The sequence below is a fragment of the Papio anubis genome, chromosome 10 (assembly GCF_008728515.1).
Source record: "Papio anubis isolate 15944 chromosome 10, Panubis1.0, whole genome shotgun sequence".
In the NCBI taxonomy this organism is placed as follows: Eukaryota; Metazoa; Chordata; class Mammalia; order Primates; family Cercopithecidae; genus Papio; species Papio anubis.
Window position 1 is genome coordinate 59,697,319 of NC_044985.1, and position 23,265 is coordinate 59,720,583.

General features: G+C 38.6%; 1 protein-coding gene across 6 annotated transcripts in view; it reads right to left on the minus strand.

Moving 5' to 3' along the window:
- LNPK (lunapark, ER junction formation factor) overlaps nucleotides 1-9,891 on the minus strand; it is a 79,570-nt gene extending 69,679 nt beyond the window's left edge. For 3 of the 6 annotated variants that reach the window (XM_009182498.4, XM_009182502.3, XM_009182501.4), the window contains exons 1-3: nucleotides 9,222-9,402; nucleotides 2,998-3,086; nucleotides 614-655 (exon numbers count right to left, since the gene is read on the minus strand). In XM_009182498.4, the coding sequence (XP_009180762.1) occupies nucleotides 614-655; nucleotides 2,998-3,024 (69 nt within the window). In that variant the 5' untranslated portion in view covers nucleotides 3,025-3,086; nucleotides 9,222-9,402. Of the gene's footprint in view, nucleotides 1-613; nucleotides 656-2,992; nucleotides 3,087-8,453; nucleotides 9,127-9,221; nucleotides 9,403-9,573 lie in introns of those variants that run through there. The other 3 variants (XM_009182499.3, XM_017946675.3, XM_009182500.4) reach the window with 3 other exon arrangements.
- Nucleotides 9,892-23,265: the final 13,374 nt, after the last annotated feature.

Sequence of the window (23,265 nt, forward strand, 5' to 3'; positions counted from 1 at the left end):
CAGAACATAATATGGAAAAGAAAACTAAAACTGAAGTTAAAAATTTATAATGCTTATTCTAACAAAGCAATTTTACAACGCAAAATTAATTACTATTTTTAAACTATCAAATTGGCAAAGATTCAGGGAATGAAATTGGTATCAGCAATAATATTTGTTGAGTCAAATAAGTAATAATTCCTCCTATAAAAGGCATTTTAAAAATCTGGCAATAAGAAAAAGAATAAAAATTAAAACAGTAACCCATCTATTTATCACTCTCCATATTCCCAGAAAATCATTTTTTATACTATATAAAAAGCTGTGAAAATTTTGTAGACTGATAAAAACTATTATACAGTATCTCATCTATTTTGTCCTACCTGTAACATTTATTTACACCACACTACAGATCTAATTTCATTCTAACTGGCTCTATTACTTGAAACAGACTTCTTAAGTCACTGATAGACTTTAGATTTTTTTGAGGTCACATAACATTAAAGTTCTCAGACTCACTCTATATCATTTCTCAATTCCCATACCAGATTTGGTCTCCAAAATAATATATACTACAATAATATTTATTTAATACCTAAAATGAATTAAAATACCTTACAGCCAAAGAACATACCTTATCTATACTTTCTAGAACTTCTACAGTTGAAGGTTTTGTCTGTTATAGAAACAGAAACAAGAGACAGCATTAAAACGTATCACAAACTTTTACGTTTTGATATAATCATTAAAGAACATTTATTTCAAAATTGAATTTTCTCAAATGTTATCAGGCAAATATGTATTCTTGTTTATAACTAAGATTTACTTAAATAAAAATTATAATTGCAAACAGAACTACATAAGAGTAAAGAAATAAGCATTTCCCTACTTAACTTTTTTTAATCCTAGAAAGACTTTGAATTCTGATGGCTCAATTTTTACCATTCTTAACCTCAATAAAACACACTGTTATAGAAAGAAACAAATTTTGGCCAGGTACGGTGGCTCGCGCCTGCACTTTGGGAGGCCAAGGTGAGCAGATCACTTAGGGTCAGGAGTTTGAGACCAACCTGGTCAACATGGTGAAACGCCATCTCTACTAAAAATCCAAAAATTAGCTGGGCGTGGTGACATGCGCTTGTAATCCCAGCTACTCAGGAGGCTCAGGCACGAGATTTGCTTGAACCCGGGAGCCAGACATTGCAGTGAGCTGAGATCGCACCACTGCACTCTAGCCTGGGTGACAGAGAAAGACTGCATCTCAAAAAAATTTTTAAATTAAATTAAAAAATTAAAAAACCTCACATTTTCCTCCAAAATAATTTCTTAGGAATGATTACTCAAAAGAATTAACACATTAAAAAAATTTACAGACTAAAAATAGTCTGATTGGCTATTGCTAAAAGTTCACTTAAGACTCTGGAGGTCAAAATCAACAGGCTATCTTCATTCTAAATTCCTAAAGTACTTTTTGAAGATCAGATTTTAAAAGGACATCTAAGAATACTTCATTATAGCAAAGCTTGTTTGCCAAAGGTATTTTTTATACATCTAGAATAAAAATCAGCCAAAATCACTCATAAAACACTTGAAAAAATATTTACCAATTACATACTCAACAATCCAAGAGGGTAATGAATATCAGGTCATTGTAGTTCCCATAAGAGTTGTTAACATTAGACTTAACCATATGAAATTGACATTTTGCTAAGCCCAAGCAGTTGAATACTGGCAATTTCATATGGTTCAACCTAATATGAAAGACAAAGCAAGAAGAGATAAATTTGATCCTTGGGCAGATTATTAAAAGGTCATAACAGGGTCAATATAATGCTGATCCAAAACAAGGCTGTTCCAGCAACAGCCCAAAACCTAAGTTATGTACCAAGTATAGTTAGACTCTATTATTATGGTAGTAAGGAGAAAAAAAAAATAAGTAGTTTATCCTAGACTACCTTATCTCCTCTTACATTTGAAAAAAGCATTTATATAATTTTGTTTTCTTTTATTTGAGACAGAGTCTAGCTCTGTCGCCCAGGCTGGAGTGCAGTCACAAAATCTCGGCTCACTGCAACCTTCATCTTCTGGGTTCAAGCCATCCTGCCTCAGCCTCCCAAGTAGCTGGGATTACAGGCGCCCACCACCACGCCCAGCTAATTTCTGTATTTTTAGTAGAGATGGGGTTATATAATTTATACAATTCATATTTTCGAGCTGTAACTTTGAGATACTTCCTCTAAAAGCTTATCCAATAAAATCAAACTGAATTTCTAATTTTGTTTAACCTATAAATTCTAAAAGCACATGCAGTGTGACTTTAGTCAATATTTATGATAAGCTTCAAGTAAAAAGATACAGTGTGTAAGAAACAAATATTGTATAGAATACTTTTTTTTCTTTTTTTTGAGACAGAGTCTTGCTCTGTCACCCAGGCTGGAGTGCAGTGGCACGATCTCGGCTCACTGCAACCTCTGCCTCCTGGGTTCATTCTCCTGCCTCAGCCTCCCGAGTAGCTGAGATTATAGGTTCACACCACTACGCCGAGCTAATTTTTGCATTTTTAGTGGAGACAGGGTTTCACCATGTTGGCCAGGCTGGTCTCGAACTCCTGAACTCATGATCTGCCCACCTCAGCCTCCCAAAGTGTTGGGATTACAGGCGTGAGCCACCGCACCCGGCCTAGAGTACTTATTTTCAACTACCTTTCAAATAAGCTTGAAACTTAGGAAGTATAAGAAAACAAGATAGCCATTTGCACACAAATACAGAAATACAGAAATAAAAATAATTCATACATCCAAATGAAATAATTCTGTTACACAGAGGCATTGGATACCTACAGAACAAGTGGAAGTATCAAAATAAAAAATAGAAAAGTAATTCAAAAGAGAAGGAAAAAAGTTAAGGAAAACAGCAAACTACTATTCAGGGCTATAATGAAAGGAGACTTTCACAAATAGCTTTATGTGACACTTTTATATTAGACTCAAGAACTAGCTGTAAAGAAAAGTACCTTACCCTCCATCGAGAAAATAATCCACCCATCTTTTATTTGTAGAAACTGGGCACAATGATAAATATCATCAATTGTCCAAAGGAATGCACAGCTAGAAATAAAGCAAATATTTAAAATGTTAAGGTAAACACACAGCATACCCACTATAGATGTTGCAATACTGCCTAAAAAATGTTATGAAATATTAATTTCTTTGGACTCCACATATATGGAATTTGATATCAGACAGTTATTGGGATAGAGTCTATCTTTTTTTATTATTATTATTTTTTGAGATGGAGTCTCTCTGTGTTGCCCACGCTAGAGTGCAGAGGCGAGATCTCACCTCATTGCAACTTCCGCCTCCCAGGTTAAGCGATTCTTGTGCCTCACCCTCCTGAGTAGCTGGGACTACAGGTGTGCACCACTACGCCTGGCTAATTTTATATTCTTGATAGAGACAGAGTTTTGCTATGTTGGCCAGGCTGGTCTTGAACTCCTGGCCTCAAGTGATCTGCCCACCTCGGCCTCCCAAAGTGCTGGGATTACAGGCGTGAGTCATCGCACACTGCCAAGTCCACCTTTTAAAAATCCATTCTTCAAAACCAGAACAGATTTAAAAGTGAAAATAAAGTTTGAAAAGCTTTTCAAATGACAATGAAGTTTAGAAATGTATATTCTTACCACTTTGCTATTTTCTATTCTTTAAAATATGTTCTCTATGTTGTTCTGGGAACAAAGTTTTACCATACTACTTTCATACTATATACTGGAGTAGGAGTGTTTTACAATGTTTAAAATATAACCTTACAAGTAATAAGAGAAAGCCGCAACCAAGTTATTAATAAGAAAATAAGGATTACAAGGCTATCTGTGACCTTTAGCAAATCACTTAATGATTCTGAGCCTTAATTTTCTTTTCTCTAAATTACAGTTAATAATACCACCACTTTCTCATAGGATAGTCTTTAGTATTACCATCTCATAGATAAGAAAACTAAGTGAAAAGAGGTTTAGTGATTTGTCCAATAGCTCAGAAGAAATATGGCCTAGAGTCCCTTTATCTTCAGATTTCTAGCCTCTATTACTAAACACTACTGTTCAATGCCCAAATAAACATTTCTCCCTAACATTGTGTACAAGTCCCTGAAGCTAGTTGACCTTCAATTCAGCTAGCTCTATAACCACTTCTTTTAGTTGTTTTTCTATGACTCTCAAATGTTTTATAACAGACTCAACAATATTATATTCTAAATCAACTTACTGGACAATGATTATGTAAATTTTTATTCTTTTAAGTTGAATTGTTAAAAGTATAATTTCAAACTGACATATTTTAACCAGGTTACAGTTAGATACTTGCCAGTGTATAAAACTACTTCTTTTCCACCCCCAAAAAGGTTACCTATGTCATATTTCTCACATTTTTTAACTGTAAATGTAAACACAAAATAATACCAGTATCAAGTGAAAACACTCACTCCGCAAAATTATTTATATACCATAACTAGCATAAGGCATAGCTATCTTGGAGTTTCTTAGAAAAGTAACAAAGAGCTTAACTGTAAAATACTTTTACTCACAAAGTAATTTTTAAGGACAGAAATACCTATAATCTGTCCTGAAAAACTCTAAAGTTTATAACTATAATGAATGTTTCAAGTCATATTTAAGTTGCAAGCTAAATGTTATTAATCATTTAGTATTTTCTAAAATGTGGTTGTAGAAAATCCAGGAACTTTCATGAATTAAACTATAAATTTCTATCTGAATCATGACAGTAAGTAAATCTAAAAACCCTCTTGAGATGCTAAAAATAATTACCAAAAAGGTGGGTGGAGGGAGTAAATTCATATGAATCACTTGTTATTCTCAAAATACACATCATTCCACTATTCTGGAACTAGTGTATGGTGTCTAGCAGTGTTCTGTACACAACCAACCTACATATTTTGAAGTAGAATTACATCCTTCAATGTCAAGTTTGTAACCATCACACACTGAGACTATGATCAGAATTTTTAATATTTGAAACTAATGACAACAACAATATCAAACAACAGTATCAGTTAAACACTTAGTAAGTACTTCATTTCTAGCGGCCCTAAAACAAATGCTGTGTGTGTGTGTATGTGTGTGTGTGTGTGTGTGTATACATTTTTTTTTTGAGACAGAGTATCACTGACACCCAGGCTGGAGTGCAGTGGTGAGATCTTGGCTCACTACAACCTCCATCTCCAGGGTTAAAGCAATTCTCCCACCTCAGTCTCCAAAGGCGTAGCTGGGACTACAGGCACGCGCCACCACACCCGGCTAATTTTTTTTTTTTTTTTTTTTGGTAGAGACAGGGATTTCACCTTGTTGGCCACGTTGGTCTCGAACTCCTGGCCTCAAGTGATCTGCCCACCTTGGTCTCTCAAAGTGCTGGGGATTATAGGCGTGAGCCACCACGCCCAGCCCAAATGCTTTATATTAATTTTAGCATTTAGATACTACTATCCCTCCATTTTAAAAATGAGAAATCTAAGAGAAGTGAAGTAGTGTGCTAAGTAATATCCCAAAGACAGTAAGCAGCAGAGCCAAACATAGTATTTTAGTTTTGATTTTTTAAGCACCCAGCTATTACCAATAACACAAAATCAGAAATAAAGTCTGCTTTGTATAGATTAGATTGGAATATTTATATGTAAAATATATGAAAGCACCTCTGACATTATCAAATAGTTGGTAAACAAATCTACTGATTTGAAAAGTGAGTAATAAGCACACGAAACAGTATTAGTACAATGTATCGTGTAACCCAATTCCTTTATTTGATTACATTTGAGTGTTTAAATCTGCATTAAAGAGAAGTTAAATGATTTGCAAAATCATGTAGCTCCAGCTAGGGACAGAACTGGTACTAGAAGTCTGCAAGCACAGCCTTTACTTGTTTACTGCATATCAATTTTAAAGTAAGTACAATATGAAATACATGCATAATATCACTATACCAATTTTGACAATTATTTGCTTAAAGAATTGTTTTGGTATTAATGAAACAATCTACATCTTAGCCTCTAAGACCCCAGAAGCAAGGGATTATGCTGTTAAATTTGTACTCTAAAACAATATTAGAGTGACAGTCATTAAATGCCATATCCAGGCTTTCAGGTTCATAATCAAAGAAACGGTCAACCTGCACTAGCAATTTTTCTATCAAATTCCAATATTAAAGGAACTGATTTACTGTAATGCACATGTAATAAGTGGTACTTTCTAACAGACGTGAAAACATAACAAAATTAAACAATTAAATCAAATATTGCTCCATAGCTTTAATTTCAGACCTCTTCTGTATTCAACCACTGGTTCTCTCCTTTCCACGCAAAAATCTTAACTCCAAGTCCTGTGGCCCACCACTTACTGTGCAATTTTGGACATATCAGTTACTTAACCTATCTGCTACTCAATTTCCTCATCAGTAAAAGAAGGATAGTTAAGGACCCTCTTAAATGTTGAAAGACTTAAATGACATAATGTATTCTAAACTATTTACAACAGTGCTTGGCACACAGTGATTGCTCAATACAAACTGCTTTTACTGCTGTGGTTGTTGCTATTTTCTAATCCATCTCTCCTTTCTTTCAAATACATGGAAAATATATGGGAACCGAATAACCCTTGCATTTCCTTCTGAGGCATAAATCAGTTCACTTGTCCTGGATTGGACAGATGGTTCAACCTCAACTGACTTTTCTCCAAGAACTCTCCCATGAACATGTACAGAGCGTTTCTTTCCACTCTGGTCTGATACCACAACAGGACCTGTCATGACCTTAAGAGATGGGCGCATCTAAGTGTGTTTTTCTTTTTGTTGAGACTGAGTCTCACTCTGTCTGTTGCCCAGGCTGGAGTGCAGCGGCCTAATCTCAGCTCACTGCAACCACTGCCACCTGGGTTCAAGTGATTCTCCTGCCTCAGCCTCCCATGTAGCTGGGATTACAGGTGTGTGCCACCATTCCCGGCTAATTTTTGTGTTTTTAGTAGAGACAGGGTTTCACCATGTTGCCCTGGCTGGTCTCGAACTCATGACCTCAAGTGATCCGCCTGCCTTGGCCTCGCAAAGTGCTGAGATTACAGGCGTGAGCAACCCCATCCGACCTAAATGTGTTTTTCAATGAACAATAATGTCGACCACCTTATTTGAATGTTTTCTACTAATGGCTATTTACACTCAGGTTTGGGTGTCAGAATTTTAAATCTTGGGAAATGTTTTTCTTAAATTTTCACCTCACTCCAAGACACATTAAAATAATGTAATAAAATAGATCTGGATTCAAAATATGGCTCAATCACTTACTAGCTATGCAGTCTTGGGCAGATTACTTAAACTTTCCAAGCCTCAGTTATTGCATCTGCAAAATGGTAAAAATATCTACACTTCACAGAATTGTTGTATAAATTAAATGAAATTATGTATCATTTGGCACAGTGTACAACACATAGTAACTGCTTAATAAATTGTAGCCATTATTATTACCAGAAAACACACCTAGTATTTATATGGAACACATTTCTTTCCAACTTCTTATAAAGAAAGCACTTATTTCATAATTCTAAAATTGGAAAATTATATCACAGTTTGTATTTTTACTAAAATAGATTGCTCTCATTTTCTCCAGTATAAGAAATAGAGCAAAAAATTCTGTAGACTCTGCCATTAAATAATCTTGTAGGCCTTTGAAGAAAACAGCAAAGGAAGTTTTAAGTTTATCAAATTCCAAAGTTAAATATAAGCTATTTAATCACCATCAACAGTACCTCCATAACATACTGTACTATACAATTGAAGAGTAAAGGTGATTTGTTCTAGAACTCTAACTTCCAAATGTCCTAACTGAAAAGACAATTCTGAAATAGCCCAAGCCACATTTATTGCTCCTCAAAAAAAAATTAATGAAAAGAAGTACATCTCTATTATATATTAAACCCTCTTAATATATAATGATTAAGTGCTTGCTTTCATGGTAAGTCAATTTTCATCTGAACTAAATACCACCAAAAAATTACTATTTGATTATAAATATTTCTATATGAAATCATATCTTTTTAATAGCCATATAACTCCTCCTTTTCTTGTATTTTCTTGTTTATATGTTATAATATATAAACACTATATAGGTTTATCAACAGCATTACTGAGCTGATCTCAATAGATAACAGAAAACCTTAAAATTCTAATTTTAAACGCACCACTCCTGTTTAAGAAAATGTGTTAAAAGTCAACTTGGTCTTCTGGGGGCTGCTGAGGAAAAGAGATTAGCATTCCCTGCCAGTTTGAACATATTCCTGAAACCAAGCTTACTCACACCCACCAAACCGTTGTTGAATAGAGTCCATTTTGTCAATGCTGACACCCAAGAAAACAGTAGACACCAAGCAACACACACTGGAGGCCAAGTGGGAAAAGCAGAACATGGAAAACTCAGTGACTCACGGGTCTTGCTTAGCACTGTGAGAGCACCATCAGCAAAGCTGAGTTGACCAATTCCAACTCTTTCTCAATCCGCAACTATGAACTGATGGAATTTAGATTTGTTTTTCTCCTCCTGCCACGCCTCTGATACTATGCATCTTCGCCCTTCCCGTCCGCCCCACAGCCCACCATCCCTGGAATAAGGACAATGGTTGGAGAGCCTCTTCTCTAAGTAGCACGTACTCCACGCCCACACGCTAGAGCCCAGCAGCATGACACTGACAGTTTTCAGTCCCTTCTGGTCTTTCCAACTCTTGGAGCCTCCACACAACTCAGAAAAAGAAGACGCGGTCAAAACGCTCAAAGCGGATAGCTGAGCGTAGGAAATGCTAGTTTGGGACCTTCTGACCTCTTTGCCCCGCCTGTGTCGAGGTAAGCTCGACACAGGTGGGCCAAAGAGCTGGGGCTCAAGCCAGTCACTACCTGGAATCTCCCAGAATCAAGCTGGAGAAACTACCAGCCCTAGAGGGGAAAAAAGGCTTTCGAGACTCCAGCACCACCACTGCCAATGTGCTGGGAAATCCAGGGAACAAGGCGGCGAGCCTGGGTCAGCACGCACCACCGCGCAGCCTGACCAGCAGCCGCCGCAGAGCTCTAGGCCACTTGGCAAGAGGCGGGGGCACCAAGGAGAGGCAAGCGGGGAACCCGCAGTTTATTTCCCAGGGGCACAGCTCAGCATGCCTCCCCACTGCAGAGCCCCCCCAACTGCCCTCGCCTTGAGCGTTTTACCTGCAAGAAGCGGGCGCAGCCCGGCCCGGGCGTCCACCCCCGCCAGTCTCAGCCGCCACCGCGCAGCCTGCCTCCAGAACAAGCAGCAGCCGCCACTGACAGAGAGACAGGCCCAGCCAACTCCTTCCCATCAAACCCCGCGCTCCCGCCGCTCGCCAATTGGCGCCGCGGCCGGCGCGCGCCGCTCCCCTGTCACGTGACCCTACCCGGGGCTGGCAGTTGTTGGGGCGGGTCGGGCGGGAGGTTAGGAGCTTGTGTCTGTGGCCTCCGCAGCCAGCGTAGGCTGCCCGTTGTCGTGTGGCAGTCATGTACTGCAATTTATTATTACTCTTAGAATATAGTTATTTCTTACTTTTCCGCTGCCTGCTTTCCTTTTAAAGCCTGTTCTGCCGTCTCGCTGAAGAAGGAAACCACTGAAACTGGTCCTGGTGGTCTCAGACCGCCGCGCGAGCGAAGAGTGGGGAGGACAAAGGTTGGGAAGTTGAGGATGGAGATGGGTGCATCTGGAAGGGAGTCCGTCCTGAGGAGTCCCCCATCAGCTGTCAGCCAGCCGGCAGCAGAGCAAGTTAAGAGTACACAGCTCCGAAGAAGCCAGTTCCCAACCAAGCCAGTGGAGAAAAGTCAGCCTGGCCCCCAGGAGTGCTTGAGTCTCTGTCAGTCATGGACGTCAAAAAGGGTCATTTGATGACTGGATGCTTACCTCACCGGTGTGAGGTAAGCTTCAAACGCCATATCATGTTGCTTTAAAACCTGCGGGTAACAGCATAAGCTGAGTTTTCTATCTTAGAACTCTTAACCCCAAGAACACTCTTGACAGGTCCTGATAAGTGGACCCACAAAAAACCACCCAGGCTGTATTTGACTCGGATTTGAAACGCTGCCTAAACGGTATTAAGTTTCCTCCTCAACTGGAAAAGACAAATAACATGATACCCGAATGAGAAAAATACTAGACGTGCACACAGTAATGTGTGAGCAGGGAAACTTCAGCGAAGGTTTTTATCATGCTTTACCCCATTTATGTGCTTTACCCCATGTGCAAACATTTTTCATGATTTTTTTGTATTTACATACACAAAAAAAGTTTCGATGATTTTTAAAGAGTATAATAATTTTAATATATTACATTTAAACTTTGACAATGCAAACAGGTTGTCAAGAGAAGAAGCTGAACATTGTCTGGTTGGTAAGAAAATTTATACTAGAGGCTACCACGTAATTCACTGTGGAATTTGCTTGCCCTAATTGCCTAAATATTTAGTTACAGTTCTGTACACTTGAAAGGCTGAGGGGAAGGGAACTACAGCTTAGTGTGTTACTGTGGATCAGGCACTTTCCAAATGTAGAAGAAAATGAACAGAAACATTTCACCTGTTTTGATATGGAAATTTAGCCATTTTGTTTTTCAGTCTTTGCTGTTGCAAAGTATTAAAGTCCTGTGCAGTTTTACAAATACATCTCACCTCAGAAAGATTTCCTTTCCTAAGAAGACTGGGAAGAATGGCTTTCCACTTGCCAATAATGTGTCCTCTGGTTTCAACTGAGCCATCAATGTCTGTACTCCAGCCTGGGCTACCAAGCGATACCCCACCTCTAAAAAAAAAAAAAAAGGTAGCGAGGGGACAGAGAAGAGCCGGTTGGATGCACGAGATTCCAAACACCTAATCCTGAGATAAAATTCCCTAGGCAATTGCTCTACCAAGAATAGAGATCTGACCTGGCAAAAGAATGGAGATAAGTATTTAACCATTAACTCTTTTAATCCTCCCAACAACCTTTTAAGTATAGTATCATTTTTCAAATGAGGAAACAAATGTAGAAAGATTATGTACACTGTTGAAGGTAACACTAAACCATTGCCTCCTTTATATCCTTTATAGAAGAGTTCATCAAGCAAATAAAGTGAGGGAAAGACATTACAAGCAGAGAAATCAACATACACGCTATTGTGGCTGGACTTCAGGCTACAGCGTGGTTCCAAATATTTATTGACAAGGCCCCATGTTAAGTGCTGAGGATACAAATAAACCTTTTGTCCTAAAGCAGCTGACACTAGTGAGAGAAACCTTAAAAAAAAAAAAATACAATGCAGACTAAGACTATATAAGTGCTGTGATAGAGGCTAATGTTCACGGTATTGGAAAATGATAAGAAAACAGCAGCCGGAGAGGATGTGGGAAAGCCAGTGAAGATGCTGCTTTAGCAGAGTCCAAATGTCAAGAGTTACCCCCTGCTAACCCTGAAATTGTTCTGGGATATGGTTTAAAGAAGTGAAATCCAAAGAACAACAGAGAAGAACAGCAGAGAATACTTGGAGAGAGGAAACAAATTGCTCTAACCAATGGAGTTTTAAATGGTCTAGTTTAACAAATAGGTTGAATTTATCTAGGTGCTATGAGAACTTACATAAGTGGCATTCATTGGTCTGGTCAGAGAGGTTAGGTAAGGCTTCTTTGAGGAAGTCACACTAGCATGAAAGATGAGAAACTGAAAAAGGGATAGTGGGACACAGAGGGAATATCATGTGTAAAGCCTTTTTGTCAGGAGGGAACACTGCAAGCCTGAGGGACTGAAAGGAGGCTATTGTGGCTAGAGCCTAGGTTGCAGGGAGAAAGTGCACCAGTTTGAAGCTGGAGACCAGACCAAGCAGAGTCTTATTGGCCATATTAAGAACTGTAATCTTAAAAAGAGAGGGGGAGGGTATTTGACATGATCAGATCTGTGTTTTGAAAAGGTCATTCCAGCTGCAGTGTGGGAACACAAGCAGAGTCAACACTGGATTAATTAAATCTATGAGTGGTGTTAGTGTTGGTAGGCATCTAAGTGGATTGGGGTAGGAACAAGGAGATGGACAGAAGTCGGGGAAATGGAACAATAGGAAGTAAAGTGGGAGGTCTTGGTGATGGATTCAAATATCATGGGATGGGATGGGGACTGAGGGAGAGGGAGGAGTCAGATGACTCAGAATTTCTAGCAGACCCAGTGGGTGGATAATAATGCCATCATTGAGATATGGAGGACACTGGAAGAGAGCCAGGTTTGGGGGAAGAGGGTAATTTCAATTTGAACGCGTTGCGTTTAACATATTTTTGTGACTTCCAGGGAAGATGTAAACATTGGATCTTTAGGTCTGCAGCACTGGGCTGGAGAAAAAAAATATATATTATCGTTTGCAATTTGTTATTTTCTGCAGCGTACTTATTTTTTCAAAATACAGATATCTTTATTGTAAATAAGATGTTTTGTTTTTAAACATATTTAGAAGCACTTGAACCCAGGAGACAGAGGGTTGCAGTGAGCCGAGATGGCACCATTGCACTCCAGCCTGGGCAACAAGAGCAAAACTCAGTCTCAAAAATAAATAAATAAATAAAAATAAATATATTGAGAACAGAATTTTAAAAGTGAGTCTCTAGAGCAGTTTCCCAGACTTCTCTGAGAGTCACCAGGGTCCCTTATCAAAAACTCAAATTCTCAGGCCCATCCCCTAGAGGTTCTGATTTCACTTGTCTGGTATAGGGGGCCTGGAAATGTGAATTTTTAACAAATGCCACTGGAGATTCTTCTTATTGCTGAGTTTCTCTGGGAAGTGGTATGCCAGTGCCAGAGGCTACCTGCATAAGAGTCACCACAGTGCTTATTGAAATATAGATTCTCGGGCCCTGCAGACTAAATCTCTAGGGATAGAAGGGTTGTGAGGAGTGGAAAAAGGAATATGGTACCATGTCAAGTGGTCCAAAACCTCACCCTTCATCTTTGACAGAGGTGTTCTGAGCTTCCCACTGGGCAGCCCAGAAGAAAGTGGATGTCTCTTGCTGGGTGATGCATATTTAGACAGCAGGCAGCCCTCACAAGCTGCAATAATAACAGCTAATCGGCCTGCTGCCCTGTCCACTGAAATGGGACTCAACCCACTTAGATATTCTCTTTTTCCACCTTTCCTATCAAGGCCCATTGTTCCCTCCTGGCCCCCAAATCTTTTTCAATGTTATTTCCAGCACCCTGTCTTTCTGCTCTTGGTTCAGGTGTTTTTCAGCCAATCTCTGTGGCCAGAGCTGGGAGAGGAATTGGGTCAAATGCTATGTTTCAGTCTTGACAAGGCTTTTTTGTTCCTGAGAACCGACTTTGGAAGTGTTTTTAAAGACTGAGCTGTGTCAGGGAGGAAAAACTTTTCCTCTGCTCTCTTATGTTTCCTCTTTGGGGGCCTACAAATTAAAACAACAAAGATAGCAAGAGGAAAAAAAAGCATTTAATTACATATGTAAACACACATAGACCAAGCAAGAAAGAAAGAGAAATTCACAAATAACTGTGACCCTAGATGGTTAGAATTTGGAGCTTATATATCATCTTAATAGGGGACGAAGAAGGGCAGAGAGGCCTTTCTAGGAGAGTAAATGACTTCTTCAAAGGAAGTGAGGGAGAGACAAAGCATTGAGAGAAAACAAAACACTTCTTGGAAAGACAAACGGACTTTTAGGAGAATAAATGGAAGATACAGTTTTGTAGCAATGTCTGGGTGTAGTGCAGATGTCTCCTCTCTGAGAAGAAAATATTAAGAGTTGCTCCCCAGGAGGGGATTTATAACAATTGAGTTATTTGGGGAGACTTTGCTTTTAGCCATATAAGGGATTTCGGGAACTCAAGTGCCTTCAGCTCAAAATAACTTTCATGCCATGGTAGCTTATTCTGAATCCCTTTAATTATTTGTTCTCCTTGTAGTCTTGCTGTAGCAATTACAAGTCTCTGTGAGACACTGTAGATGTTTTGGAATAGAGGAAGAATCAGAATGCATGAAGAAAAAAATGATTAGAATGATTTGTTGGTGATGGCAAGCATACAGAAAAGTTTCTAAAACTAAAGTATACTATTTAGCACAATAACACAAACACTCATGTAAATCCATATGGGCCAAAGTAGAACATTCAACACTCCAAAAGGCCCCAATGTGCTCCTTCCCTTACAACCTTCAAGTGCCTAGAGATGGCCACATCGTGATTATTACCGTATTTACTTTCTTGTTTTTCTTTCTAGTTTTACTGCCTAATTACTTATCCTTAAACAATATTATTTTTTATCTCTATGTAAATGGAATCACAGAGTAAGTTTTTCATTTACATGTCTTGAACTTTTTTGATCAATCTATGTCTTTAAGATTTCCCATGTTGATATGGCTGTAGATTATTCATTTTCATTGCTGTAGGTTACTATATTGCATTGGTATATCATAATTTATTCTACTGCTGATGGACATATAGGCTACTTCTAGCTTTAGGCTATTATAAGCAATGCTGCTGTGAAAGTTTGTGTAAACACACACACACGTACTCTTTAAGTACTCTTTAAGTACATGTGTGTGTGTGTGTGTGTAAATATATATATATTTATATATATTCTGGAGCATATAAACACAGATTTCCCTGGAGCCTTTACCTTGGTATATAATTCATGGTTTGTAGAGAATGTATATATTAATATATTCAGTTTTACAAGATTCGTACCAAAATTTTCCACAATGATTGTACCAATTTATATAACCCAACAACAATATACAAAAGTTTCTGTTGCACTACATCCTCACCAACACTTGATATTGTCAGACATTTTAATTTTTATTACTCTAATGAATGTGTAATGCAGTTTTATTGTGACTCTATTTTGCATTTCCCTGATTTTTAATGAAGAATAGCCCCTTTTTATATGAGCATTGTATAATTGTTTAGGTCTTTCCCCATTTTTCTATTGGGTTGTTTGTATTTTTCTTATTTTTTTATTAATCCATTATATAATGTTGAAACAAGTTTTATTGATTATATGTGCTACAAATGTTGTTCCCACTTTGTGGCTTGTACTTTCACTGTCTTAATGTCTTTTGATGAAACCAAGTTGTCAATGGAGTAAAATTCATCACTCTTCCCTTATGATTAATGATATCTGTATCCTATTTAAGAAATCTTTTCCAACCCTAAGGTCATTAAGACTTTTATATTGTCTTCTAAAATTTTATTGCTTTGCTTTTTAAATTTTGGTTTAGGCAGACCTGAAATTAATGTTCTTACATATGGAGAAAGGGAGGCATATATAGATCCCTAACCCCCTCCATGTGGAAAATTAGACTAGCACCATTTGTTGAAAGATGGTCCTCTCTGCCCTACCCTGCAGTGCCATCTTGATCATGAAGCAAGTAGTCATATATGTATGGAGTTGTTTCTGACCTTGGTATTCTTTTCATTGATCTATTATCTTTTTTGTGTATTGCTGGATTCAATATGCTAACATTTTGTTTGATATTTCAGGGGATCTCACAAATAAGACTGACTTGTAATTTTTCTTTTTGGTAATGTCTCTGAATTTGGTATCAAATTTTGCTAGCTACCTGCATAAAATGAGTTGGGGAATACACTTTCTTTTTCCTTGTCAATTGTCTTTTTTACCCATTCTTCTTGTTTTTGGAATCAAGTTGTCAAGAACCCCCAAAACTCTATGTGGATTTTTATTAAAATTTCTGTTTGTATATGAATTTGAGGGAAAACAGTATTCTTCTATATGAGCCTTTCCTTTCAGTAGTCTGCATTTGTTCAAGTGTCCTCATATATGTTTTCCAAAAATTCTATCATTTTCATTATATAGGTTGTGTATCTTATAGGAGGCAGAATTCTAAAGTCCCTCTAAGTTTTCCACCCCTAGTCAGTAAAACACTAATCTAGGCACTGCTAAGAATGTACAGATGTGATTAAGTTATAGATCTTAAAGTAGAGAAATTATTGTGGATATCTGGTTGGCCCAATCTAACCAGTTGAGCCCTCATAAAAAGAGAAATTTCTTCAACTGGAGTCAGTCAGATGTGACAAAAAAGAAAAGCTGAGAAAAGATAAAGCAGAAAGATCAATCATAGACATTCAAATCATAAAAAAGTCTCGATGCCACCGCGTGGTGGCTCACACCTGTAATCTCAGCACTTTGGGAAGCTGAGGCGGGCAGATGGCTTGAGCTCAGGAGTTCGAGACCAGCAACATGCTGAAACCCTGTCTCCACTGGGTAACACGGTGAAACCCTGTCTCCACCAAAAATACAAAAATCAGCCGGGCGTAGTGGCACATGCCTGTGGTCTCAACTTCAGAAGTTGAGGCAGGAGGATCTCTTGAACCCAGGAGGCAGAGGTTGCAGTGAGCTGAGATTGCACCACTGCACTCCAGCCTGGGTGACAGAGCGAGACTCCATCTCAAAAAAAAAAAAAAAAGAAAAGAAAAGAAAAGAAAGGCTTAGTGCATCATTGCTGACTTTGAAAAAAAAGGCCAAGGAATGCAGGTAGCTTCTAGAAGCTGAGAATGGCTCCTGGCTCCTGGCTGACAGATAGCAAGCAATGGAGAGCTCAGTCCTACAAGTGCATGGAACTAAATTCTGTCAACCACCTAATGAGCAGGAAACAGATTCTCCCTTAGAGCCTCCAAAAAGGAACCCAGTAATACCTTGATTGCAGCCTTGTGAAACCTAGCACAGAGAGCTAGCTGAGTCACTCTGTGCCTGGATTTCTGACCTACAGAACTGTGAGATAATAAATGAGTGTGATTTTAAGCTGGTAAATTATGGTAATATGTTATGGGAGGAAAAGAAAATGAATATATATCTTATTAGGCGAAAATATTTTGGGTAGCTCATCAGGTAGGCCTTTAAGTAGAATGAGTCCATGAAGGTCACACTACTCAAATCCTGTGGCTGACATTGTTTCACCTTTTAGAATTTTGACTAAAAATGCATATGCTGTATATATAAGGCAGATGGCACTTGGAGCTGCTATCAGCTACCTCCTGAAAGTGGGCTTGGTAGACAAGATAGATAGTACTTGGGAAAATAAGGAAGTAAATAGAGGAAAAACATAACACCAAAAACCAAGAGCGTGGGGTAAGAGCAGAATGAGCAGCATGGCTTCTCAGCCTCTGTTTGCTCACTTCTGATTTGGACTCATCCATCACACTCTCCTGAAATAAATGTGTGCTAAATGTGGTTCACATATTCCACTTAAAAAGTGAGAAAATAAAGTCTAGATCTCTGTGAAGTAACTGCAAATATTGAATGTATTTTGATACTGACATTTTTCAAGTCTAACTTTAAAGGTTTCTATTGTCATAAATAATGCATAATTCCAGAGACTGTTTGTGTCTGAAAGGCATGATTTAAAATTAGAACACAAGGTATCCTGGCATGTATACCTGTCTCAGCACCCCATGTGGGCTCAATCTAGTTATCAAAAAAGAGAGGAATATTTCCTTCTTACAATTAAAAAAAGTTCTCATTCTGGAAATATATATATATTAGCTAAGTAGGTTAAAAATATACATTCTTGGCTTGGTGCTCAGTAACTCCAAAAGGTGACATCCTAATGCTTCCTAAAAAATAAATGATACACATGACAAATCAGGTAGCTGCTGAAACTTGAGTCTTCCCTAGTATGCATATAAAGTTTACATATAAAATAAGGAAGATACAGCTTTAGCTAATTCAGACTGAGATTTATTGTTAATAGGAGTCATAAGAGTGCATGGTATTTCACAAAGCATAAAATATGGAAGACAGATTTCCTGCCCTGAGGAGCTTAGTAAAACATGTGCAGACAGTAGGTAACAGGAAAAATATTAAGTCATGGTGATTTACAAAGTGGTCACCAGTGGAAGACCGAGTACAAGAAGATGCCTTATAAAAACAATAGGAAAATGTCTGGTTTTTGGAAAAAGATCTTGCAAAAGCTTGAAGAAAGAATGAAAAAGAGATGAGCGAAATGAGAGTTCTAAGAATGATGAAAGAGGAAAAACTGAAGGGAGAGGTGGAGAAAAAGGCTCAGGCTACTATGAGACATGAACCAATATATGAATTATAGAATGTAGGACTGATTTGACAAACCTCTGAAAACAGACAACTGGAAATTCTAACTATACATCTCATTTCTCATAAAACTTAAGAGACAGTTTTCTCAAATAATAGACACTAGACCAAACTTCTTGTTCAAGCCGTATTATATTCTGTCTATAACATATGTACATACAAATAAAATCACATGTAGATCTGTATACTGCTGAATTGTGAATAACTTTAAAAGTTTGATGTTTTTGAGTTATAGTGTGAAAGTAACTTCCCCTTAGAAGATATATTCAAAAGCACTAGTTTTCTTTATACATACATATGTTACAGAAAATGCCCAATGCTGTAGCAAAACTGAAATCAGAACCAGTATTTCCCTACAAGATAAAGATCAAATTCCTGTACAGTGTATTCAAGGCCTGTATCATCTCCAGACTCCACCTTTGTGGACCAGACTTCTCTTTATTCCTCCAATAGGCTGTATTCATAAAATTGTCTGTCCCAGTAATTTGCCTATTTTTAATTGGATCATTTGGCTAGGCACAGTGGTGCATGCTTGTACTCCTAACATTTTGGGAGGCCAAGGTGGGAGGACTGCTGGAGCCCAAGAGGCTGAGGCTGCAGTGAGCCGTGATCACTACTGCGGTCTAGCCTGGGCAACAGAACAAGACACTGTCTCTAAAAAATAAGTTAAAAAAAGAAAATTGGATCATTTGTCTTAATTAAAGGGTTTTGAACATTCTTTATATATTCTGAATACTAACTAATTTTTAGACATGTAATTTTCAGATATTTCTCCAGGTCTGTGGTTTGTCTATTTCTTCATTTAACATTGTCTTCAAACAGTAAAAATTTTTAATTTTCATGAGGCAAATTTATAATTTTGGTGTCATATCTAAGAGATATTTACCTAACCCAAGATCACAAATATTTTATCCTATGTTTTAATCTACAGGTTTTATACCTTAATATTTTACTTTTAGGTCTTATAGTTATTTTGAGTTGGTTTTTTAAAGGTATGAGGTATGGGTTAACATTCATTTTGTTTGCATATGGATGTCAAACTATTTCAGGACCATCTGTTGAAAAGACTATCCTTTTTCCATTGAATTGCCTTTGCATCTTTATCAAAAATCAATTGGCTGGCTGGGCGCGGTGGTTCATGCCTGTAACCCCAGCACTTTGGGAGGCCGAGGCAGGTAGATCACGAGGTCTGGAGGTTGAGATCAGCTTGGCTAACATGGGGAAACCCTGTCTCTATTAAAAATACAAAAATAAAAAATAAAAAATTAGCCGAGCATGGTGTCACGCACCTGTAATCTCAGCTACTAAGGAGGCTGAGACAGGAGAATCGCTTGAACCCGGGAAGTGGAGGTTGCAGTGAGCCAAGATTGCCACCACTGCACTCCAACCTGGGAGACAAAGCAAGACTCCATCTCAGGAAAAAAAGAAAATCAATTGGCTGTATATTCGTGAGTCTATTTCTAGACTCACTCTTCTTTTTTTTTTTTTTTTTTTTTGAGACGGAGTCTGGCGCTGTTGCCCAGGCTGGAGTGCAGTGGCGCGATCTCGGCTCACTGCAAGCTCCGCCTCCCGGGTTCACGCCATTCTCCTGCCTCAGCCTCCTGAGTAGCTGGGACTACAGGCGCCCACCACCGCGCCCGGCTAATTTTTTTGTATTTTTAGTAGAGACGGGGTTTCACTGTGGTCTCGATCTCCTGACCTTGTGATCCGCCCGCCTCGGCCTCCCAAAGTGCTGGGATTACAGGCGTGAGCCACCGCGCCCGGCCTAGACTCACTCTTCTTTCCATTGATCCATGTTCTCTATTTTTGCCTTTTGCTACAATATCTTGGCTACTGTACCTTCGCAGTAAGTCTTGAAATGAAGTAGTATGAGTCCTCCAACTTTATTCTTGTTAAAAATTGTTTTGGCTAACCTACCTAGTTCTATATGAACTTTTAAATAAACCTCAATTTCTAGAAAAATATCTTGCTGGGATTTTTATTGGGGTTGCATTGATCTTGATCACTTTGAGAAAAATTGGCTTATTAGCAACATTGAGTTGTCTTATCCATGGATACAATATTTCCATTTATTTAGATCTTTGATTTCCTTTGTCATTATTTTATAGTTTCCAGCATATAGATCTTGCATATTTTTATATTTTAAATTTATACTAATTATTTCATTTTTGGTACTATTATAAATTATACTGTTTTAAATTTTGATTCCCAAATATTTATTGGCAATATTTAGAAATAAAAATTATTTTTATCTTTGTACCTTTTATTTTATTACTTTTCTAAAATGATTAATTCATTCTAGGACTCTATTTATAGATTCCTTGGGGTTTTTTATATTAAAATCACATAGTCTGAACAGAGAGTTTTATCTTTTCCTTTCCAAGCTGTATTTTTTTAAATCTTATTTCTTGCCTTGCTGCACTATCTAGTATCTCCAGGATAATGTTGAGAAGGAGTGGTGAAAGCAGATATCCTTGCCTTAGGGAGAAAACATTGAATCTTTCACTTGTAATACATTAGATGTAGATCTTTTTATCAGGATAAGGAGGTTTTCTAGTTTGTGGAAAATATTTATCATGAATAGATTTTGAATCTTGTCAAATGCTCTCTCTGCAACTAAGATCATATGGTTTTTCTTATTTACTAAGTTGCTATAATGAATGACATTGACTTTCAAATCTTGAACAAGCCTCGTGTTCCTGGAATAAACTCTATGTGGTCATGACATGCTCTACTTTTTATATATTGTTAGATTCAATTTACTAGTATTTTGTTAAGGATTTCACATCCATGTTTATGGGAATATGGCTCTCTAGTTTCCTATTATGGAATGTCTTTGGTAAATGAGTTGGAAAGTGTTCTCTCCTCGTATTTTCTGGGAGACAGTGTGACGTATTGGTATTTGTGTTTGGTAGAACTTACCAGCAAAACCAGTTTAATTGTTGGAAAGTTTTTAACTGCAAACTCAAAATATTCAATAAATGTAAAACAATTCAGATGATTTAGTTCTCGAGTGAGCATTAACAGTTTATGTATTTCAAGAAATTGATCTCTTTCATCTAAGTTGTCAAATTTACTAGCATAGAGTTGTTCACAATATTCCCTTATTAGCTTTTGTTTGTTTGTTTTGTTTTGTTTTGTTTTTTGCTTGAGACAGGGTCTCCCTCTGTTGCCCAGGCTGGAGTGCAGTGACGCAATCTCAGCTCACTGCAACCTCTGCCTCCCAGGTTCAAGTGATCCTCCTGCCTCATCCTCCTGAGTAGCTGGGACTACAGGTGTGTGCCACCACGCCCAGCTAATTTTTGTATTTTTAGTAGAGACGGGTTTCGCCATGTTGGCCAGACTGGTCTTGAACTCCTTACCTCAGGCGATCTGCCCACCTCGGCCTCCCAAAGTACTGGATTACAGGCATGAGCCACCATGCCTGGCCCTTTATTAGGTTTTTTTTTTTTTGAGACGGAGTCTCGCTCTGTTGCCCGGGCTGGAGTGCAGTGGCCGGATCTCAGCTCTCATTGCAAACTTCGCCTCCCGGGTTTACGCCATTCTCCTGCCTCAGCCTCCCAAGTAGCTGGGACTACAGGCACCCGCCACCACGCCCCGCTAGTTTTTTGTATTTTTTAGTAGAGACGGAGTTTCACCGTGTTAACCAGGATGCTCTCGATCTCCTGACCTCGTGATCTCCCCATCTCGGCCTCCCAAAGTGCTGGGATTACAGGCGTGAGCCACCGCACCCGGCCCCTTATTAGCTTTTTAATGCCTGTCGCGTCAGTAGGATCAGTGATGATGTTCCTACTTTCTTTTTTTGTCTTTTTTTTTTTTTTTTTTTGAGAAAGAGTCTCCTCCTTTTGCCTAGGCTGGAGGGCAGTGGTGCAATCTTGCAATCTCAGCTCACTGCAACCTCCGCCTCCTGGGTTCAAACGATTCTCCTGCCTCAGCTCCCCGAGTAGCTGTGACTACAGGCATGTGCCACCATACCCAGCTAATTTTTGTATTTTTAGTAGAAATGGGATTTCACCATTTTGGCCAGGCTGCTCTCGAGCTCCTGACCTCAGGTGATCTGCCTGCCCCGGCCTCCCAAAGTGCTGGGATTACAGGCATGAGCCTCCACTCCCAGCCCTGCTACTTTCATGTTTGATATTGGTGATTTATATCTTCTCTCTCTCTTTTTCTCAGTCTGGCTAAAGGTGTATCTTTTTTTTTTAAAAAAAAAGCTTTTTTATTTCATTGATTTTCTCTATTTTTTTAGATGGAGTCTCCGTCACCCAGGCTGGAGTGCAATGGCCGGATCTCAGCTCACTGCAAGCTCCGCCTCCTGGGTTTAGGCCATTCTCCTACCTCAGCCTCCCAAGTAGCTGGGACTACAGGCGCCCGCCACCATAGCGGCTAGTTTTGTATTTTTAGTAGAGCCCGAGGTTTCACCCGTGTTAGCCAGGATGGTCTCGATTTCCTGACCTCGTGATCCGCCCGTCTCGGCTTCCCAAAGTGCTGGGATTACAGGCTTGAGCCACCGAGCCCGGCTTTCTACTTGTAATTTCATTGACTTTTGCTTTTCATCATTTCATTCTATCTGTTTGCTTTGGGTTTAACTTGCTCTTCTCTCATTTTTTAAGTGGAAATTTTGATCACTGATGTGAGACATTCTTATTCTCTAATCTTAGCAATTAATGCTACAGATTTCTTACTAATCACTGTTTTAGCTCCATCCCCATATTTTGATGTTATATTTTTATTTTCCTTCAATCAAAATGTTTTCTAATTTCCCTTGTGACTTTGTGTTTTACCCATGCTGTATTTAGAAATTGTGTTGTGTGTGTTTTATCCAAATATATGGTGATTTTCCAAATATCTTTTTGTGATTTGTTTCTAATTTAATTATTTTATGATCTGACGTCACGTTTTATATTATTTTATTTTTTAAAAATTTGTTGTGGCCTGGTGTGGTGGCTCATGCCTGTAATCCCAGCACTTTGGGAAGCCGAGGTGCAGACCATCTGAGGTCAGGAGTTTGAGACCAGTCTGGCCAACATGGCCAAACCCCGTCTCTATTAAAAACACAAAAATTAGCTGGGTGTGGTGGCACACACCTGTAATCCCAGCTACTCAGGAGGTTGAGGCAGGAAAATCACTTGAACCCAGGAAGCAGAGGTTGCAGTGAGCCGAGATC